The following is a 21,072-nucleotide window of genomic DNA, read 5'->3' on the forward strand; positions in this document are numbered from 1 at the left end:
GGAGATGGCAAATGTCAATATTTTATTTGTAATAGATGACAGATCAAAAGTTTAATCTGGGTAAATGTAACATTTTAAAGGAAAAATATGTTGATTCAAAATTTCACAGTGTCTACAAATCCCAAAAAAGTTGGGACAAGTAGCAGTAAGTGGCTGGAAAAAGGAAATTGAGCATATGACCATCAGCTGGAAGACCAGTTAACACTAATTAGGTCAATTGACAACATGATTGGGTTTTCATGATAGGATTGTTGAGCAATCTGATGGCCAGTGGAAGACAACTATTTCTGAGTCTGGCTGTTCTGCAGTGAATGCTGCGGACTCTCCTCCCAGACAGCAATCGGATAAACAGACCATGGAGAGGATGGATGGAATCAGAGAGGATCTGGTTTGCTCTGGCTAAGCAGCGTCTGTATGCAATTCTCTGGATAGGGGGGAATGGATCCCCAACGATCCTCTCGGCTGTCTTCACCACTCTTTGCAGAGACTTCCAGTCTGAGGCCTTGCAGCTCCCAGACCAGATGGAGATGCTGCTGGACAGCAGGCTCTCAATGGTTCTTCTGTAGAAGGTGGAGAGGATGGGAGGGGGGAGCGAAGCTCTTCTCATTTGTCTCCGAAAGTGCAGGCGCTGCTGTGCTGTTTTCACCAGTGAAGCGATGTGAGTTGTCCAGCTGAGGTTGTCTGTAATGTGCACCCCCAGGAACTTAGTGCTGCTGACGATCTCCACTGCTTTGTCATTGATGAGGAGAGGTGTGTGGTTGGGTCGAGACCTGAAGTCGACAATGATCTCTTTTGTTTTGTCGACATTCAGGAGCAGGCTGTTTATTCTGCACCAGTCCACAAGATGTTGTACCTCTTTTCTGTAGTTCACTTCATTGTCGTCCTGAATGAGTCCCATAATTGTCGTCGTCTGCATATTTCATGATGTGGTTGGTGTTAAACCTGGGATGACAGTCGTGGGTCATCAGGGTAAACAGCAGGGGGCTCAGGACACAGCCCTGGGGGGAACCAGTGTTTAAAGAAATGATATTGGAGGTGTTATTACCCACACTGACAGACTGAGTTCTGTCCATGAGGAAGTCCAGCAGCCAGTTGTACAGTGGAGTATTGAAGCCCAGGGGGACCAGTTTGCATACCAGATCCTGGGGTATGATCGTTTTGAATGCTGAGCTGAAGTCCAAAAACAGCATCCGTACCTGGGTGTTTCTTTTCTTCAGGTGTACCAGGCTCAGATGAAGAGCAGTGGAGATGGCATCCTCAGTCAAGCGCTTAGATTTGTATGCAAACTGGAAAGGGTCAAATGATGGAGGCAGTATAGAGATTATATGACCCTTAACCACTTTCTCGAAGCACTTCATGATGAGAGATATTAATGCAACGGGTCGAAAGTCATTAAGACATGTGATGGTTGGTTTCTTGGGCACTGGAATAATAATAGCTGACTTAAAACATGAGGGTACAATGGCCTGATACAGTAATTTATTGAAGATGTCTGTGAGCACATGGGCTAAGTTGGTCTGCAAACTCTTTGATCAGCCTTTCTGGAATGTTGTCTGGACCTGCAGCTTTTCAGATGTTAATGTTTCTCAGGGATTTTCGCACAGCAGATGTTTCAAGCCTGAGAGCCTGTTCATCAGGGTGAACAGCTTTCCTTGCAGGGGTTTTATTTAGGGTTTCAGATCTTCCAAAGAAGTTGTTGAGCTCATTAAGGAAGTTAATTTAGTTAAGTTAGACATCATCTCTTTCAGGAAAAACCCTGCATTTTTCAACAAGATAATGCCAGGCCACATTCTGCAGCAACCCAACATCATGGAAACGTAGGAGAAGGATCCGGGTACTGAAATGGCCAGCCTGCAGTCCAGGTCTTTCACCTATAGAGAACATTTGGCGCATCATAAAGAGGAAGGTGTGACAAAGAAGGCCCGAGGCGATTGAACAGTTACGGGCCTGTATTAGACATGAATGGGAGAGCATTCCTATTTCTAAACTTGAGAAACTGGTCTTCTTTGTCCCAAGACGACTGTTGAGTGATGTAAGAAGAAGGGGAGATGCCACACAGTGGTAAAATTGGCCATGTCTCAACTTTTTGGGGATTTGTTGATGCCATGAAATTTTGAAACAACATATTTTTCCCTTAAAATGATGCATTCTCTCAGTTTAAACTTTCATCTGTGATTTGTGTTCTATTCTGAATAAATATTAGATGTTGGCACCTCCACATCATTGCATTCAGTTTTTATTCACAGTTTATTTTGTATCCCAACTTTTTTGGAATCCGGTTTGTACCATTTAGTGTATTTTATGAGCAGATTTGCAGATAATAATGAAGAACCTTGTCTTAAATGTAAGCAGTTTTTAGAATGTTTTTTTTTTTAAGAAATGGCAACTTATTTCAAGTGACATATTTATCTGAAGTCTATACTTTACTAGCATCATATAAGAATTAGTGTTGAATTTAGTTTTACAATTAAAAAAAAGCTTTCTTGTTCTAACATTGACATTGCTTGGCAAGACGGAAAACTAAACTGTCTCATGCAAACATCAATGTTTGCAATATACTAATATAATGTTGACTTTTCTTAGATGAACATGTTAAGCTTTGTCTGAATACCTGTTAACCATTATCTCTTTAAAACATAATTTTCTGCAAATTTACCTCAATAAAATGTTTGGTGACTGCAGACTACTTTACTATTGATAAGTAGTTCACTGAACCCCACTCACTCAGAAATGCAGAGAAATACTCTAAGTTTAGAGCTTTTTCCCACCACTGCTGAGTTCTTAATATGCAGTACCATGTATGACAACAAGTGGGTGACTGACACACATCTAATCATTAAAACACTAATAATGAAATGCATCATTTATTGTCCAGGGCATTCATGAGTGGAACATCGGTCACCTCAACACTCTACTGGACATGGTGGAGCAGGAGTGCGGTATTGTCATTGAAGGAGTCAACACGCCGTACCTGTATTTTGGCATGTGGAAGACCACCTTTGCCTGGCACACTGAGGACATGGACCTCTACAGCATCAACTACCTTCACTTTGGGCAATCAAAGTCCTGGTCAGTCTTTTTTATTTTTAACCACACACATCTTCAGGGTTGTTTTTGTTTTTAGGATAAGAGTAATTAAAAAAAAAAAAAAAAATTAATTTTTTTTTTCTTTTAATAAGCCGAACTGCAAGCGTCTCTGTTGCTCTGAGTATTTTACCGATTGAGCAGAATTATTCCTAAAAGATGGGTTGATAGTTGATGCAATTAACAGACCACAAAGCAAGTCACTTCGCTGGTGCCTCTGTGCGTTGCCTCGCACACTGTCACTGCTTGATGTCTGAAGTTTACCTCAATGCAGATTTCACTCAAACTGGACACAGGCTGATCTGTATGGATATTTACATCTCAACATGCTGCTCAGCGCGTGGCTCTGTGTCTGTGCTGATAAAGTTTATGTATGTGGCCCCCAATGGTGCGTTTGTGGTTCAGCCTGTGGAGGAGTTTTCGCACTTGCCTTGTAGTCACGCATCATGCTGGTTTTATTTTTATTTTATTATTATTTGTAGTATTATTTTTACGGTTACATAATGCATCAAACCATATTAAATGTTATGTCCACCTAGTCAGACAGAATTGATGCGTGCGGCCGTGTCCCGCAAAGCTCGGACAACCAAAACAGTTTCTGTGGCTCTTATTAAAAACTTAACAGACACGAAATGGAAGAGCTAAAGTCACATTAGCAGCATTAAATTCAATATCCCGTTTGTTGTGCATCTCTGCACCTTTGTGCAGTGCAGCGGATTTAACTTATCATGCAGGGCCGGGCCAACTTTGTATGTGGAATTGAGCAGAATTGGATTTAGGGGCCCCTCTTCGTGCTAATAACATGAGCACCACTAACAGCATTTCAACATAGATTTAGTAAATTCTTTTGAGAAGGGGGTGGTTTAATTGACATGACGCCCACTCCGACCCCATGCTGACGCAGAGCAATCCTCCCCCAAGCATTCCACTGCACTTGTCAGCAACTGACCAATCAGCATCCCAAGTACAGTACTCAGACAATATTGGCAGTATCTATAATAGAAAACACGCTGCAGTCAGAGAGATTTTGAGGAAAATAATAGATAATCACAGTCCCAGTTGTCAGTGGGTAATAAGCAATCCTGAGAGCCGTTACCCAGAATGTGTAGAAGGCGGAATACAATTTATTACATTTCCAAAATCAAAAAGGAGTCTGGAATACCGCAAGAAATGGATCATGGACTGCAGCCCACCTCACGTCCAGTTGAATGAAACTGATGGACAGAAACTACCACATTAGTCTGATAGCTCCGTGCTAACGACTCCTTACAAAAGGCTGAGGCTCCGTGCTGACGACTCACGACTAAACAGCTAACGGCTCCCTGCTAACCACTCACGGCTCCGTGCTAACGGCTGACGGCTAAGCGTCAAATAAACAACTCAGTTAAATTAAAACAACAATGCTAAACATCTAATCATTTCCAGATCAATAAGTGAAGGTAGTTTTGCTGGATTTTATGCATGTAGATTCCAATGGTAGCTCTATGGCAGCATCAAAGCAGACTGCGCTAACTGCTATATTGGCATTTAAACATAGTTTCATACTACTGTTTATTTCTTTTAAACCTTTTTGCTTTTTTAAAGTTTTGTTGGCTGTAGTGGCCTTTTTTTATTTTAAAAGTTTTGTTGGCTGTAGTAGCCTTTATTTGAAAGTAGTTAGACAGGAAGGTGGATAATGAGAGAGGGGGAAGAAATGCGGTGAATGTCACCAGGCCAGGAATCGAACCTGCGACCACCGCCACGAGGACTAAGGCCTCAATATGTGGGTCGTGCTTTGCCCCTGCACCACCACAGCACCCCACACTACTGTTTATTTCTAAGCATTTTCCTGAAGGCAGATTTTCACAAGCCGGTATTATTTAAATCATTACTCATCCATTTTGTACGTGCAAAGTGCGTCCTACAGCGTTTACACTCACGTCCAAGTAGACTTGGTGTCCTTCATTTTTCCTCTTGGGCTTTTTTCGTTGATTTCTCCGTTATGTCCCGCTAATAACCTTATAGACCTGACGTAGGACTAGTTAGAGAATTTTCTTGCCTGCCGTCTTTGCCTCAGTGTTAAGACAAAAATGACTCAAAAAATGTCTCGAGTAACGCATTGAGTTCTCCTAGTCTGCCATAACAGTTGGCTTGTCAGAGGACAGCTCTACTTATACAAGGGGGCGGGGCCGGCGTCATGTCAATTGGGAAACCTAAAAAGCAATCAGTGATAATTGTAATTTACTGAGATGCATTTGTAAACAAACAGCTCAAACTCAAAGAGTAAACTCTCAGCATCAGATTGTAGCTATGGTAACAAAACAATCTAACTATGAAGATTGTTCTTTGAACATTCACAAAGTAAACTTGCCAACTCCTTAAAATCTTACATTTAATTGCTAAACAATTTCAAATATTTTAATTTATGTATGGTGAAACCATTCAATCAAATTTAGGAGCATTGATAATCTCAATAACCGAATGCTACATTTATAAATCTGTAGTCTGTGTTAAAATATGCATTTATGGAGGTCCCTGGAGGCCTGGGGGGCTTTAAACTGCTGCTAACTTAATTTGGATTAAACAGAAGTGCAAATAATTGATATTTATTTTAATTGTATTTTTTGATTTGTTGCTTTTAAGACTGGTTGTGGATTTAAATGGCATTTCACTGACCATGTTTTCCTGTAACATCGTCAGTAAGTATTACTGAGTAAAAGTACTCGGTAATACTTTTACATTTCCTGTAAACTTAGCATATTTTAATACACGGTGGACCACCAGTGGAGGGCCTCTGCGCTCTGACTGCTGGGCTTACCAAGTTTTCTGGCGATGAACCCTGATCTTCTTCCCTGTTCTTTGTAAACTATTTTGTATAGGAAATTTGTTGCTTTTGTATAACTTCTCATTTCTGATTGCATGGAAAGGCTGATTACCTTATTTTACCTGGCTAAATCCTACAAAACATATTGACTTTCTTTGTCACAAAAGGCTAATGAAATCAAAAGGAACAACTAGCCTCTTCTGGTCAGTTTTTGTTGTTAGACCTACAGATTTGGTGATAGACGAAATCTCATAGTGAAAAACTGCACCACCTAGTGTTCATAATGTGCATTTGATTTCTTTTTCATTTTATTTTTATTTCGTTCACTTAATAATGCATATGAAGAGTTAATGTAACAAGTAAAAGAAATCATGAATAAAAAGCAGCAGAAATAAGCATATAATTAGAAAAACATCCTTGTCAGACTCCAGACATTGTGACTTTCAAAATTCTGTATTCAGTCTGCAGTTATATCAGACATGTCCCCATTGTGGAACAATAAAGGATATTTATTTTCTATTCCATATTAATATAGTAATTTATGCTAGTACTTTGCAGCAAAATAAACAGAAACAAGCTTGGAAAGAAGTACTTCTGTGTCAGATGGTGTGTCTTGTTCGTTGTGTGTAAATCAGATGGGAAAGAAGAGATTCTTCTAACCAATTACTTTTTAAAGTTAAATGTAATTATAGTTTTATTTAAAGTGTGATCAAATTGGAAACGACGAAAGCATTATTTTCAGAGCTTAGGCTGAGTTTGAAAGTAGGATTGTAGTTTTTGTTTGTTTTTATTAACATAAATGCATGAGTTTGCTTTTTAAAATTGCTTCCTTATTTTTTCTTTTTTTTAACTAATGCGCTAGTCATTGAGTTTATTAGACCAAAACAAAAATTTTTTGTGAGTTTCTAGTTGCTTTTCACAACCCATTAGGCAATCTGTAATAAAACTACACTCAGCATAAATTTAAAATCTATAAATAGCTGAAATTAGTCTTTGCAGTGCTATGAAATGGGTCACTTTTTTATGATATACATTTTTCAAAAGGAGAGTTCTGTGGCTTGCTGATGCGAAGCACCTGGCAGGTTGGTGCAGCTGGCAAAGAGAAAGTCCTGGGAAATATGAGGGAAATTTCAAATATTTGTTTTTATTCAAACTATTGATCTCTGCATAGAAACTAGTTGATTTGGATGCTTTCTCATGGCTGTTAATGCATTTGATACAACAACATCCTAGAGCAGTAAACTTTTCAAACTATTTAAAAAGATAATTGAATCATCTGAAAAGTGCATTAAACCTCTGACATCCCAACCCCTGTTTATAGACCGGGTAGTTGCTGTGATGTTTGTCCTTGTATATTGCTTTCTATTCTGTGCATCGTTTTTATATTTGGCTCAGGCTTTCTCAAACACATGAATGTCCCGGTTTCCTCACTAAAATAGCTTCTCTCTTTAGATTGTTTGTGTGTGTTTTTAAATCGTTTCCTTCCCCTCATGATGTTTTCCATCCTTGGCACTGCAGGAGGGAAACGGGGACGATCCAGCTTTCTGAATTACGGTGTTATCTGTGCGTGCATTTGTGCTCGTCTCCTGGCTTTCCTCCTCTGCCTTCTCTTTCCTCACAGTATGCTCTCCCACTCCACACTGTCACCTCCTCCTATTTATCCTGTCTTCGCCATCTCTTGTCCCCCTCCCGGTGTGTTGTAGGATGTCTGTTACAGTTTCCGCTGTGATGAGATCTCATTAAAATCATCGATTTCCATTTTCACAGCTCTCACTGTGCGTTTGCTATAACTTGCTGTCAAGGTCTAAGCAAATGTGTGTGATTAAAACAAGGTTCATGACATGACTAAGAAGAAACTTTGACCTGACGCTAAGAGTTTTGCCGGATTCAGATTTCTCTTTAAAAAGTTTATAGGAAGCTATATAAACAGTATTCATTATTTCCCATCCTCCCTGCTGTGACCAGTCATTAATTATTATTAGGGGTGGAGGGCTGACTGTGAGAGTCAGTGTAAAAATATAACATTGTTTTTGGGGTTTTTTCTGTTGTCAAACACAGTCAAAATCATGGTTTCTCCAGTCTCAAAGTCTACAAAAGTATGCTTCTTTGCCCATTTTTCATGTCTGGAGAGGTATGGGGGTTAAAGAAAATTTTGTATTGAAAGACATTGAAGACAAAAATCTAATAAACAAAGGTCTAAAACTTCTATATTTTGGATTTTATTTTGTTTTTACAAACAAAACAAATCTAAAGCACGGTTCACAAACTGTGAAGACTAGCACAGTTCACAAACTGTGCTTTAAAGAATATGTAGTAGAGCAAGCATAAAAGTTAGGTTTGGCAATATAGATGATCTAATTCAGCTTAGATGGCAAAAAAATGCAATGTGCGCACTAGATCCAGTGTTTTTTTGTGATTTGTGGAACCAACAGATAAGCTCATCATTTAAACAGTTCAAGGTGAAGATTTTATACATTTAAAGTACAAAATTTCCATTGCTGAGCTTCCTCTGGCTTTATTTTAACCACCTTACTTACCCTCAAAATGGTTAACCTTAATTTTACTTCACTTTGCTGCAACTTCCACTCTGAAAAGTGTTGCCAAGTCGACATTACATATAATGCTTTGACTCAGAAAAAATATCAAATATATTTTTTTGTCTTTGCAGATCACTGATCACAGCACAGGGCTTAGAGCAAGTGTAATCCTTTTAAATATTTATTTTTGTGATGTAAATGAAAATGAATTTTGCACCACGGAGGCACAGTGGTAAAACAAATGACCCATGTACGGAGGATTCCATTCTTGACACGGCCATCATGGGCTTTAGACGGGGCCCGTTTACCTTCGCAGCATGTCTTCCCCTCTTGCAGAACCCACTTTGCTGTCACTTCCATAAAAAAAAGCCACTATAGCTGAAAAAATATTTGAAAAAAAAAAAAAAAAAAAAGAGAATGCAGACAACATGCTAAGAAACTAAAGTATCTATCTCACACATACATTTTCTGCATTGGAAATAAAAAGCAGGGCTGAGATGATTAATATTCAATCAACTATTGGAATACTTGTCAGCTAATTTACTAGTTTATTAATTAACTGGACTATGCATATTAAAAAAAAAAAAAAATCTGCAGATTGTGCCAGCTTTTTTTAACCCATTATCATAGTAAGTGATTACTAACTGTTAGTTGCAGCCCTATAAAAGATATTCTATACAAAACCGATTGTATCTGTTTTGAAATAGTGATCTGCTTCTCAGTTTTGACTTATGTCTCAGTTTACCTCATTTTATTCTTATTTCGTATTTACGTTACCCATGTCATTTCTAAAAGCCAATTAGTTCCCAGATTAATGGACCTTTCAGTCCACTATGAGTGCTTTTAAACAGCTCTGCTCTCTGCTCCGCCTTCTGCTTTTGTTCACTTCTGTCTGATGTCTCTCCTTCACTCTGTCTTGAGTTCTTACCAAGCCCTCCCACATCCTTTTTTTTCCCCGACACTGAACTGAATCAATTTCACTTCCATACTTGTGTGTGATGGGATAATTACAGCCAGTTAAACAGAGCACAGTCCCTTAAAACACATTTATACACCCTCTTTGTCTTTTTCTTCCTTTCCTCTCATAGTGCAACGGTTTGTGAAATTAAGTCTATTCCCCCAGCAACTCTGCTCCCATCAAAGTCGGTGCTCATCATAACTGCTGTTTCAACTTGCACACACAGTCAGATGGACAAGCAAAGGATCTCAGCCTTGACTGGCAGTCATATTTGTCCCCATCTTTACTCCATCAATTTATCTTCGTCTTTTCAATGTTGAATGCTTCTCTGTCAGCCCTGTTACCCCAATACGCACACACACACTCGCACACAGAGGTCTGCTGTCAGATGAGGGATTATCCTTTGAGCATGTGAGTGGAAGGCAGGGAATGGCTGACGTAAGTGAAATATTTTTTTAAGTGTACCTCAGGAAGTCCATTATGTCTCCATCAGTTTTTATCCCCCCCTGTGTAGTACACCATTATCATTTCTGAACTCGGAGGATAGGAAGGGTAATAATAGTCCTTATTCTCAGTTTGGAGTCTGGGTGTGGCATTTTGGACATGAAGTTAATGCCTTGTTCGGGAAAGAGCCATTATGACTGTTTTAGTCAGTTATTTAGCCAAATTCCTGCAGTATCACATTATTACACGATATTGCTGGGTTCTTTTTGTTGTGCTCTTGTGATATGAATGCAAAACCACATATTTTTGGTGCAATAGCATAGCTTAATTTTTGTGTGAGAGCTCAGTGATTTTTCACAGTATGCTTACAAATGGCAAGCAGGTGTAGAGAGACACAGAGTAACAAAGCACTGCTGGTTGGTGTGCTTCACAATGCTTGCTCTCCCATAAATGCATGTTTTTGGCTCTGTGACCACCTCCACAGTTAACTCCCCATTCCCATTTACGTGCTAAACACACAAGATATGATCCACAGATTTGCTCATCTTTCCTTCACTCTGTTTGTGATTCAAATTAAAATGTTTACATGAAAACAAAAAAGAAATGATCCTGAACGTAATATGTTTCTACATGGATTTAAGGGGTACATGAAGCAAATGGACTGTAAATAAAAAGGGAGTCCCATGCTGCTGAAACACACCTACTCCCCTTTTATTGGTCACCCCTATGAGATTCACTCTCAAGTCACGTGTGAATGGTTATTAGGGAAGTTATTACATTTGAAAAAAAAGCAATGCCTAAATTCACAACAAGGCCTGCTTCATTCATTAATTCAGAAAGACATCTGGAGGAGTTCATTCAGATGTTGAAGCAACTTTCCTGCAGCTACAGTTTGTCTATTGGTTTTGAATGACTACAAATAAGATTTGTACCCATTATTCTTTCCAAAATGCCCCAAACTAGGGTTGGGCCATGTGGAATAATTTCATCATGATATTTTCTGGTACTTTTCCAATAATTATAAAAGTAACATGAATAACAAAGAATGATTAAGGCCCACCTTTACCCCAAACTCAAACTGCAATTGACAGCATCTGTGATGGTAATTTACCACAGATTGTCTCTTGAAATAAGTTTTTTTTAATTGTGTGCCTAGACTTTGACTGGGCCATTCTAAATCATCATTCTAACCTGCTTGAAAGTGGACCTCTGTTCTTGTCTTCATTATTTTGCAACCTCTACCAGATTTTTTCCCTGGATTATCGTCTGTTTAGCTCCATCCATATTCTCATCAGCTTCACTGGGCCGTTCCCAATGCATTCCCCATAGCATGATGCTGCCACACCCACATTTTATGATGGGTGCCATACAAAGGTTTTTACATTCAGGAAAGACAGTGTATCACATTATAAAGTAGCTATTAGCACAGGGAGGAAGCCTCTGCAGTAATGGGAAGGCTGTAGCAGTCTGTTTCTGTGGACAGAGAGCTGAGGCAAATGGGGAAGTTGTTGATTTACAGCTTATTTACTGAATCCTTAAAAAAAATAAGTGCAAATACTACAAATGCATCCCAATTTTGTGGGAATCACCTTATGAGCTGTGCAGCTTCTGAACCTGTGATGACTCCTTAATTCCACCTGCCAGGAACATTGGCCCACCATAGATTAATCATACTCCTCCCCAGGAGAAGGGGGATAAGTTAAAGCCTTCATTTTCTCTGTGTTGTCTTATGTGTTTTTTTTTTCTTGACTGCCTCTGGAGTCACATACATGTTGCTGCCATGGTAACAGTGGTGGATGGAATTTGGTGGACTCATGCTGCACTGCTGCTTTTTTGTGTGCTGCTGCTTGTATGAAACAGTCCTACTGGTGTCTTAAAATGTGTGTACAATGACATAATAATCTATCTTTACTAGAGATGTGCCGATCAGGTTTTTTCCTACCTATTCCTATTCCGATCACCCATGAGGGCCGATCACCGATACCGATCACATAATTATTATTTTTTTAATCATAAGCACTACCGGTTACATTATGTGGAAAAAGGAACCATGAATTCACCTTTATTTAGACAAAAACTTGTTTTTAATAACTTTTTCCAAGAACAAAACAAAACGGGCATTGTGCAAATTGTACTGCTATCAGTAATACTATCTTTAACAGACTGAAAACATATGAAGGCTCTGAAGAGGCTAAATAATGCAAAGAGCCAAAATAAAACCTCTCAACATTGCCAAAAAAAATCAAGTATAAAACTTAACATTCAAAGGCAAATACAGGATCCATTACAATAAACAATCCTGAGTTACTGAATGAAAACTTCCTGATAGCATGGCGGCTAGCTGATTACTGCTAGTTCTGAGTGGCTATTTCTGACTGAGCGGAGTAATTATGCAGAGCAGGCAGGAGATCGATTATTTTTTCAGAAATTATCTGTCTCATGTTAGGACAGCGAAAGTTTTAATACATATGTAAAATGTATTTTTTAAGTTAGATGTTGCAGCTTTAAGCAGTGGTTTGGTGTGAGAGTCACTACCAGGTGGAGCAGAAGCGGAGCGCCAGGTGGCACAGGTTCCACCTGGAGCAGAGCGGATACAGCGTAGCAGTACGCTACGCGATACAGCGTAGCAGCGGTTCAACAGCGAGAGCAGAACCAGCGTCTTATATCGCAGCTCGAAGACTTAAATAATTTTGCTGGTTATTTGTTTAGCTTTTTGACCGTCATGCTAATCCGGGTGAGTGTTTGTAGCTGTGCGCTGCTTTACCTGCTATCTGATGATATGTCTTTTTTACTGCAGTGAGCCTCGATGTAGCCAAACTCCGTCAAGTATGGCATTGTTTTTATGCCATATTAGATTCGTCGTGTTGATGCATTTTGACATGCTTCAATTTTCCACCGTAACACGCAAACTTCCCCATTCACTCAGTGCAATATAGTTCCACACGACATCGCTTAGGATTTGTTGCTACGCGTTTGTGCAGAGTGAAGGAAAGAGGAGACCAGCTGCACAGGCAGGCTGGGAAATGAGATGCAGGTGATTGGTTTGTGTGATCGGCAACAAGAGACCGTGATCGGCGATCACCGATCATACACTTTTTCACGGAAATCGGCCAATTATGATTGGCAGCCAATCGATCGGTACACCTCTAATCTTTACTTACTGGATGCATGAACTGTTGAACAAGTCTTTAGCATTTCCAGAAATTTCTTATTTAATACGTAGTTGTGCAAAGATGAGCCTTCAGCTTAACCTTGTTATTTCCATCTAGTTAAACAGAGCTGCACCACTAAAAGTAGTTTGGAAAACGCACCAGGTTACAGTGCATTTTGTGTGAAGTGAAGTTGGCATGAAAAGGTCAACAAGGCAGAGTGATCCACTGTCTACGTATCAATGCTTCATGGATTCTCATTTTGTAGCTTTATGAGAATGCCTGCAGGGCACATGCAAAGTGCGGCTGCTAATGAAAAATCATAGCCTGAAGTCAGGCAGGGTTTGGAATGGATGCAAAGTTTCCAATTGTCTCTAGAGGATGATGGGATCTGCCAGCAGTTGGAAGTTATTACTTCTTATTGTCTTTGTCATACAGCCACAGGACAAGGTATTACTAGGATCCTAAACATTTGTTTTTTTCCCTCATTGTGCATTTTATATTAGGTATATAGGTGCAAAGATTATGGCAAAATTGTCTTAAGTTCATCAGTTGCAGCTGATCTAAGAATTAACATAACAATGATCAATCATTCTTTTTTATAAGCTTTTAATATTTGTTAGACAGAACAGATGAGCAGTCTTGTCGGTGTAGGAAAAACCCTGGAGCAGAGTGTGACTGAGTGAAGGTCTGTGCTTTAGTCTGCAGGTGGCAGTGTGGCTCCATTCCTTTAACGTCATCTGTTCATTTGGACTTTGCCTTTTACTTGATTTTTCTTTATTTTTATCTTTCCTTTTTGTCCCACGCTTCTCCTCATTCCTCTTGTCTCTCATTAAGTGTTGTTGCCTCTCACCATATCCGTCTTTCTTTCTCCTTTTTCAGTTTCTCAGTTTGTTTCATGCACCCATAAGGGTTGAGCGAGGAAGAATAGACGAGGTGTTTCATCCAGGCTGTGTTTATAGCCTACAGTCTCTGGAGAGTTACACAAACTAGTGGAAATAATTATGAGAAAAATAATATCTAATAGTGTTTTTTTTTTAAACAAATGAACAGATTAGAGTTGCACTTACTCCCTCCTACTCTGTTTTACAAATACATTTAGTTTCTAAATGCAGCATCTGACATTTGAACTAATGTTTCATGACTTTTCAGTGCCTACCTGCTGTAAATTTAGTATAAACACATTCATAATGGTAATGCATTCTTACCCTGTAACAGAGAAGGCTACAGGGTTTATTTTTACAGTAATAGCTCTGATAAAATTCATAGAACGAATGATGGGACATTTAAAGGTTTTAAACAAATAGAATGCAGATGCAATGCAGATGCATTTTAATAAATTAGAAAACACTGACACATAATTTAATTCAATAATTCAGTTCAAGCAATGAAACTCAAGTTGTATTTAGATTTACACAGTGATTCATTTAAATTATTTCTTTTTGAATTTTAATATAGAGCTTCTTGCTAAAGAAAACCCAATATCAAATTATTAGACAACAATAGTTTAACACGCTGTAAGAACAATAAAAATAGATTATCATAGAAATGTTGTCCTTGTCGTAGCGTACACAATTATGGGAAGGGGTTCTCACTTCGCTGTTGTCCAGCATTCAGTCAGTCATTCTCTATAAGGTGAGAAAGCCATGAAAGATCATTGCTGAAGAACATGGCTATTTACTCAGGGCTGCATCCAAGCATGTCCATGGAAAGATGAGTGGAACGAAAACATTTGGCAGACAAAGAGGCAACGACATAGAGCCTGTTGGAAGAATAAAATGGCATAGAATCCTAATTCATGGAGGTCCAAGCAGACATTTATACAGACAATTAATTTCTCTTCTACCAAGAGGGCCGTTCTATAACATGAATTGCTTTTTTTTATACTTAAAAAAAATGTCAGCTGTATTACTGAATAAACAAAAAAATCTCAAACATTATTAAACTTAGACATATTTATGAAATACAACAAAACAGAAACCTATTAGCTTGCTGAATAGAACATAAGGTAAAAAATAATAATAATGAAACACTTAATCCCCCATGAACAGAGAGATGTAAAACAACAGAATAACATTTAAGTTAAAGATTAAGCTCTGTAGGAGCTTAATCTGACTCTCACCAATCAGTGGTGCGAGTGAGATTTTGTGCAATTAGTCATGTTTCCAATTCAGCTTCCTTCTTGTTGTAGTGCCCATCTAAACGGGAGGTAATGGTTGCTCTCGAAGAAATGTTAAAACTTCGCTCCATGAAATGCACTTATCACAACATCCCTCAAAATCAATCGTACTTAATGGCATCATGTCTTATTTTCATCATGTTGCAATTTTTCTGTGTTATGCTCTCCGCTTTCCTGTAATCACATCCTTGCCTTCGCAGCACATCAATTTTCGGTTGAGAAGTAGTCCTATGATCTACATGTGCTTTTTTTTACACTTCACGATGAACAGATCGGTCCTGACATGGAATGGGGAGTTAATGTTGAACAACCAGTTTGAATTGTGGCTATGGAACCATAGGAACGATGCAAAGCAAAGAGATTCTCATCAGAAGTAAAGGTCTATTGGTGCACACAGAGCAGAAGCACTGATTAATCTTCCACTGACCATTTAACTGAGAAATGTTGAAATGCAGAATAAAATGGGGGGAAAAAAACAAGTTTGGGGGTCTGCAGTTGTTTTTATACTAGAAATATACGGTAATCTAAAACTTGCATGTGTGGTGAATGTATACTTTCTAATTGAAGTATGGAAAATAACTTTTCATTGACCTTATAATTTGATATGGATCTTGAAAATTATTTAAAGGAGGAATTGCACCTCTTAAATATTAAACAGAACAGTGGCCTTCACAAATCTTACATAAGAGCAGAAAAAAAATTTAACACTCTGGACAATTTGTTTTCTGAAACTGCTCAGAGCTGAGGGCTAAAAAAGCAGCCAACACTCTCAAAACAGTAATTTCTCTTCTTTTTTCCTTCACCAGAGATTTTTCTTTAATTTCTTCTATCACCACCTTCCATTTTGCCCCCTTCTTTTCTTCATTCAGACATTTTATGATATTCATCTCCGCAAAAAGATTTATTTAGCTCTCATTTTTTTCTGAGACTGCTGTTGTGTTAGTATTAATTCTTAAAGTAGTTTCACAGTCATGTCATCATATATTTTTCATAAATGTCATCACTGAGGGGATTTTTCTTTCTGCATTTATTTTTTAACAAACAATCAAAGAAACTGCTTTGTAGACACGAAGTGCATCTAGCTAGCAATATTCAAACGATACAGATTGGTTTTGAGTGGAGCATGTTGATGTGCTGAAGCTCAGAGCTTCTATTTGTTTCCTCTGTTTTTCCACTAGAATCACCATGGTTTATTTTATTTTTTCTAATATTGCAATATTTAGTTTGATTGCATTACTATGTAGATATTTGCCTCCTATTGCAAACAAAGCATAATTGCTATTTACTTGAGACCTAAAAGCACCACCGTGAATATTGTTTCTGCTTGACAAGGTCTGTGGAGCCGAAGTGAATAATTTACAACTTGATCAAATTAGATTGTAGAAAACAGTGGGCATTGAGTTGCTGAGAAGTCAGGCTGGTGATCATCCACCTTTACGGTAAAAGACATAATTGTGAGCACCTCATTGCCTCTCTTTGCAGGTACACTGTTCCTCCTGAGCATGGCAAGAGACTGGAGAGGCTTGCACAAGGTAAGTCAGAAGAACCAAGTTTAAATTTCATATATTATGCATGAGTTTTTTTCTTTACCACATTTAGATGCTGTACAGGCTTTACTCAGTAAGAACATCTAAGCCATGCTGTTTAGTGCATAAAAGATGAAGAAATGTTATGAGCCGCGGCTGAATTTTCTTTTTTTGATCATTTGATCATTATTGTGTTTCTTTATTTCTAAGACAAGCTGTGTTAATTAGCTTTAGGCTGCCCATGTAGGTTTGGTTTCTTATAGACTGTTACTGTTTCTCTGACTATTCCTGGAAATTGTCAGTAACCTGTTTTTCTCACTGCTTCATCACCTGGTCCTGATTTCTCACATGCAGCCCTCGTGTAAAGCTTTGGTTATTTCTGTTGATTTTTAGATCGTCTTCTCTTCATTGTGTTGTTGCAACCTGACTGGACTTTCGATCTGAATTTTTAAATTATTTTTTTGGAGATCTCGCTGTCTCAGTTTTTATTAATAAAGGCTCTGGCATCATACCAGTCTGTTTGCCTGGATGCCTATATTTGGATCTTTTGTTTGCAACAGATGACTGGACCAAAGCTGCTTAGATTAGATGGTTTTTTTCTTATTATTTTGATGCAAACTCAAAGATATTTGGCCTTGAGCTTAAGCCTGCAGCAGCGCTTTTCACAAGTAGATCATATAGGAGGAGAATTTAACAAGCTCCAAACATTCTGTTTCATCTTCCATGGGGGGTCAAGGTGAGCCCTTTCTGGCAGACCTGACTTGCTTTCAAAATGCTTCACACCTTAGCTACACCTTTCCCTCTGCTTCAGCCCTAGTCTATCTCCGATCATCAGTTCCACAGCCAAAATCAGACTTCATGTGACACTCTTGTTATGTTTCCAGTCTCCAGACTCAACAATGTTGTATTTTTCAGCCTGAGCTCACCACGCTTAATGCCATTGACTCGGTCTTAGTTTAGGTTCATTCTTCAGCCTTAGCTTAGTTCCTATATGTCAATCTGGAGCTTCTCCACCATGGCATTAATGTAAGCTGGGAAATCCAGCTGACCTTTGGAGAGATCAGTGCTCCATTTCTGACAACATAACATCCAACAACAGTTCCTCCTTACTGAATACAGTCACGCACTCTGGGGCTTTGCCCTACAAAAACCTTTTGACACATATTCTGTGGGAGTATGCATCAGTGTCCTACTTTCTTAGGATTTCTTTTGTCACTTTGCTGAGGGGAGAAGTGCAGTTTAGAAAAATGTTTGTGTTAAATGTCTGCTTAACAGATTAGGAGGGTAGAGGATGGTGAATTAAAAAGATTTTTTGATAGGAGTTGAATGTACCGGTATTTATTTTTCTTCAAAATTTCAGAAAACTTTTTGTACAGGTTCATGAAAATAGCTCAAACTTCTAAATTGTGATTTTATTTAGTTCGGTTCCACGACTAGAGCTGTCTAAACAGAAATCTAACAGAAACATGGCTAAAGCAGAAAACAATTTTAAATAACCAAAACTAATTGATTTCTTGCAGAGTTATGCAAAATACTTGAAGAAATCAATGTTTTAGTTTTATTTTATCAAATAAATTTCACATTTATTGTTGCTACACTACTGAGTCTTGTGAAAGGTTTGCCTCCTGAGTAGAATTAGTGGGAAAAAAAACTGCTTTAGTTTATTAAGATCTAAAAAATACTATTCTTTTACTAGAATCTCAAGATCAAATATGCTTCTTGGAAAGAGACATGGTGACACAACTAGTTTACTTCAGCAAGCATAAGCTTTTGTTTTTTTCTTTTTTATAAATGGACCCATCATAGGCCCCACTCTGAGCTGACTCTGGTCAGTGGCTACACGTAAATCAAGTCAGCAATATCTCAGAGCTTCAGAATAGTCATTATGTGGGTTGGACAACCACCCTTTTAAAAGGCTTGCCCCTATTGTGTCTGCCTTTTCAATTTAGTTAGATTTGAAGCGTCACCTAGTGGAGAAACTACCCACCACTGAAACCAAATGAGGTATTCTACTTCTGATACCTTCCCAAAATGATAAATATGCACCACACAAAGGTGGTCTTGGTGTTTTTAACTGAAATCACAAAATTGAGCTGAAACAGGTGGTCTACTCTTACACAAGTCAGCTGCCTCACACCTGAGGCTGTCTTGCTTGGCGAGTTGGCAGCATAACAATGTTGGGTTGTCTGCAACAGCCTAACCAAAGTATATTTCAGTGCTATAGATGCAATGGATAATGTAGTGTGTAGCTGCCTTTCTTTGCACACGTTCCTGCATTGGTCATATGATAGCTCACCTTCTCATTTGCCAATACTCAATCACCAATCCCAGCTTTTCATTGTCCAAGCCACCTGCTGGCTTTTGGAAAGTATGTCGCCCCTGGCAGCACTTATATATGGGTCTTATTGAGTTTGCCTTCTCAGTGAAATGATAATCTGAATTATATTCTTCTTTGTGCCATATTCAGTGTCAAAGTAAGAAGCATTATCTGAGGTGGATAAATGAGACTCAGTGAAGTGAACCCATTCTGTCTTCTTTCTGTGACGCATGACGTCTACTTTCATCCCCTACTTTCTTTTTAAGATCGTGCGTGCCTGTCTTTCTCTTATTTTGATCAATGGGGATTAGCTTTAGTAGTGCATGTTAGTCAGAGAGGGAGAGGGGGATCGAGGATTTGATGGAGAGTTGGTTAATCCGAAGTACATGACAGTCTGTGATGTTGCGACGTGCTCAAAACAAACCAGTGATGAATGTCGTCCTTTAAGGATAGAATAGCTGGGAAATGTTGCACTTTACTTGGAATATAAGAAACAAATAGTTGCTTAAAAGTAGACCTGCCACAATAGCTAATTTTTTTTGGATGATAAATTGTCCAACAATTATTGCGATAAACCATTTTCACATAATATATGACGTTATATTAAGAGTTTGCCCTATCAAAGAGTAATAAACTTTAATTTTGTACAGAACACAACATTGGAACTGGAAGACATTTTAAATATGTAAAATAAAACATAACAATCAAAAACGACAAATTAATAGGAAATGAAAATCACACAAACTAATATAAATAAAATAGATTATAAAGTCTGTCAGCAACACAGCCCTTCAAAATTAAGAATCATATTTGAAATGATCAAGCTCAATTTAATTTATCAAGTGATTGATTAACTGCTTATTGCAACAGGCTTAGCTAACCCCTGTTTTTTCCAATGAAATTGGTTAAAAAGTACAATTCTATACATTTTGTGGCTTGATTTGCTCAAACAAAATTAAACTAAGGTAATTCACATCATACAAAACAATTCTTATTTCTATATTAATTAGTCCTCAGATCAGACCTTAGCTGCTGTCAGTTTGGATGGTAGCAGCTGTTAAATGGCCAACACATGACCCATTAAAGCCACTGTTGGCACACACGGCCATGATGTTTATGGAGGTCCCAATCTGATGGTTTTTGCAGAAATGCTCAAAAGTACAGAAACTGTAGTCAAGAAAACACTCTGGGTTCAAGTTCACCTGTAATTTGCATCACTTAGTTTATAGTTTCTCCCAAAATGTTGGACTTTGTATATAAGCAGGGAAAAGGCAGAGAAAAGCAAGAGAGAGAGCTGCCTAATTCTGAAACTCAAAAGGACAGAGTGAAACCTTTAAGTTAATATTACCCTGTGGAGATCTTGGAGAGCCAGCTGCATTTTAATGGGGATTAATACCCAGGCTCTGTCAGCACATTATTCACCTTTTTATCAGCTCCAACAAGCACGAGGGCAGCAAGAGCGTGGAGTCTCTCTCTCCCACTTTTGCTTTGTAGGGAGGGACAGAGGCTGAAACAATGTGGTAAAAATGAAGGATGAAATGGGCGCCGATTATACTGTCAGTCACTTTAAAGTTTAACTGGTGGGAGGCTTAGATGGAGCCCCTCCTCTGAAGTAGAGGCGAGTATAGACTATAAAGAATGGGAGCGTTGTCAACGGGGGAAAAAGTTCTTTCTTTCGATTATGCACAGACCGTCTGAGGCCGTCTAAGAACATAAACGAGCCTTTGTTTTAGAGGGCGAGCGCGGGTTTTAAACCTCCAAAATGTCAGTTGGATTATGATCTCAAGACAGTATGTGCCATTAAGGAGATGGATTTATCTTACAAAAAACAGGCAACATCAGAAGTTGCCTGCTAAACAATTTCTGGTTTGCTTATTAAAAGATTAGTAAGCCTTTTTTTTTTTTTTGTATATTTGCACGTCACATAGTTTAACAGGTCTTAGAAAATACTGCCACTTCAAGGGTTTTTAGTTGGGACCTTCGGGACTTAGGGTCAGCAGTTTTAGTAAAGTAAAGTAAAGAAAAAAAGTTATATTATTTAGGATTAATTATTTTGCATAAAGAACAGAAAGTAG

The 21,072-nt window shown here is 38.5% G+C and overlaps 1 protein-coding gene across 2 annotated transcripts in view; it reads left to right on the forward strand.

Moving 5' to 3' along the window:
* Positions 1–21,072, forward strand: part of kdm4b (lysine (K)-specific demethylase 4B) — a 52,566-nt gene that overhangs the window by 5,881 nt on the left and 25,613 nt on the right. For both annotated transcript variants that reach the window (XM_008406772.3, XM_008406773.3), the window contains exons 5-6: positions 2,876–3,069; positions 16,637–16,686. In XM_008406772.3, coding sequence (XP_008404994.2) covers positions 2,876–3,069; positions 16,637–16,686 — 244 coding nt within the window. The remainder of the gene's footprint in view (positions 1–2,875; positions 3,070–16,636; positions 16,687–21,072) is intronic.

This window comes from Poecilia reticulata, chromosome 4 (assembly GCF_904066995.2).
Source record: "Poecilia reticulata chromosome 4, P_reticulata-male-v2, whole genome shotgun sequence".
In the NCBI taxonomy this organism is placed as follows: domain Eukaryota; kingdom Metazoa; phylum Chordata; class Actinopteri; order Cyprinodontiformes; family Poeciliidae; genus Poecilia; species Poecilia reticulata.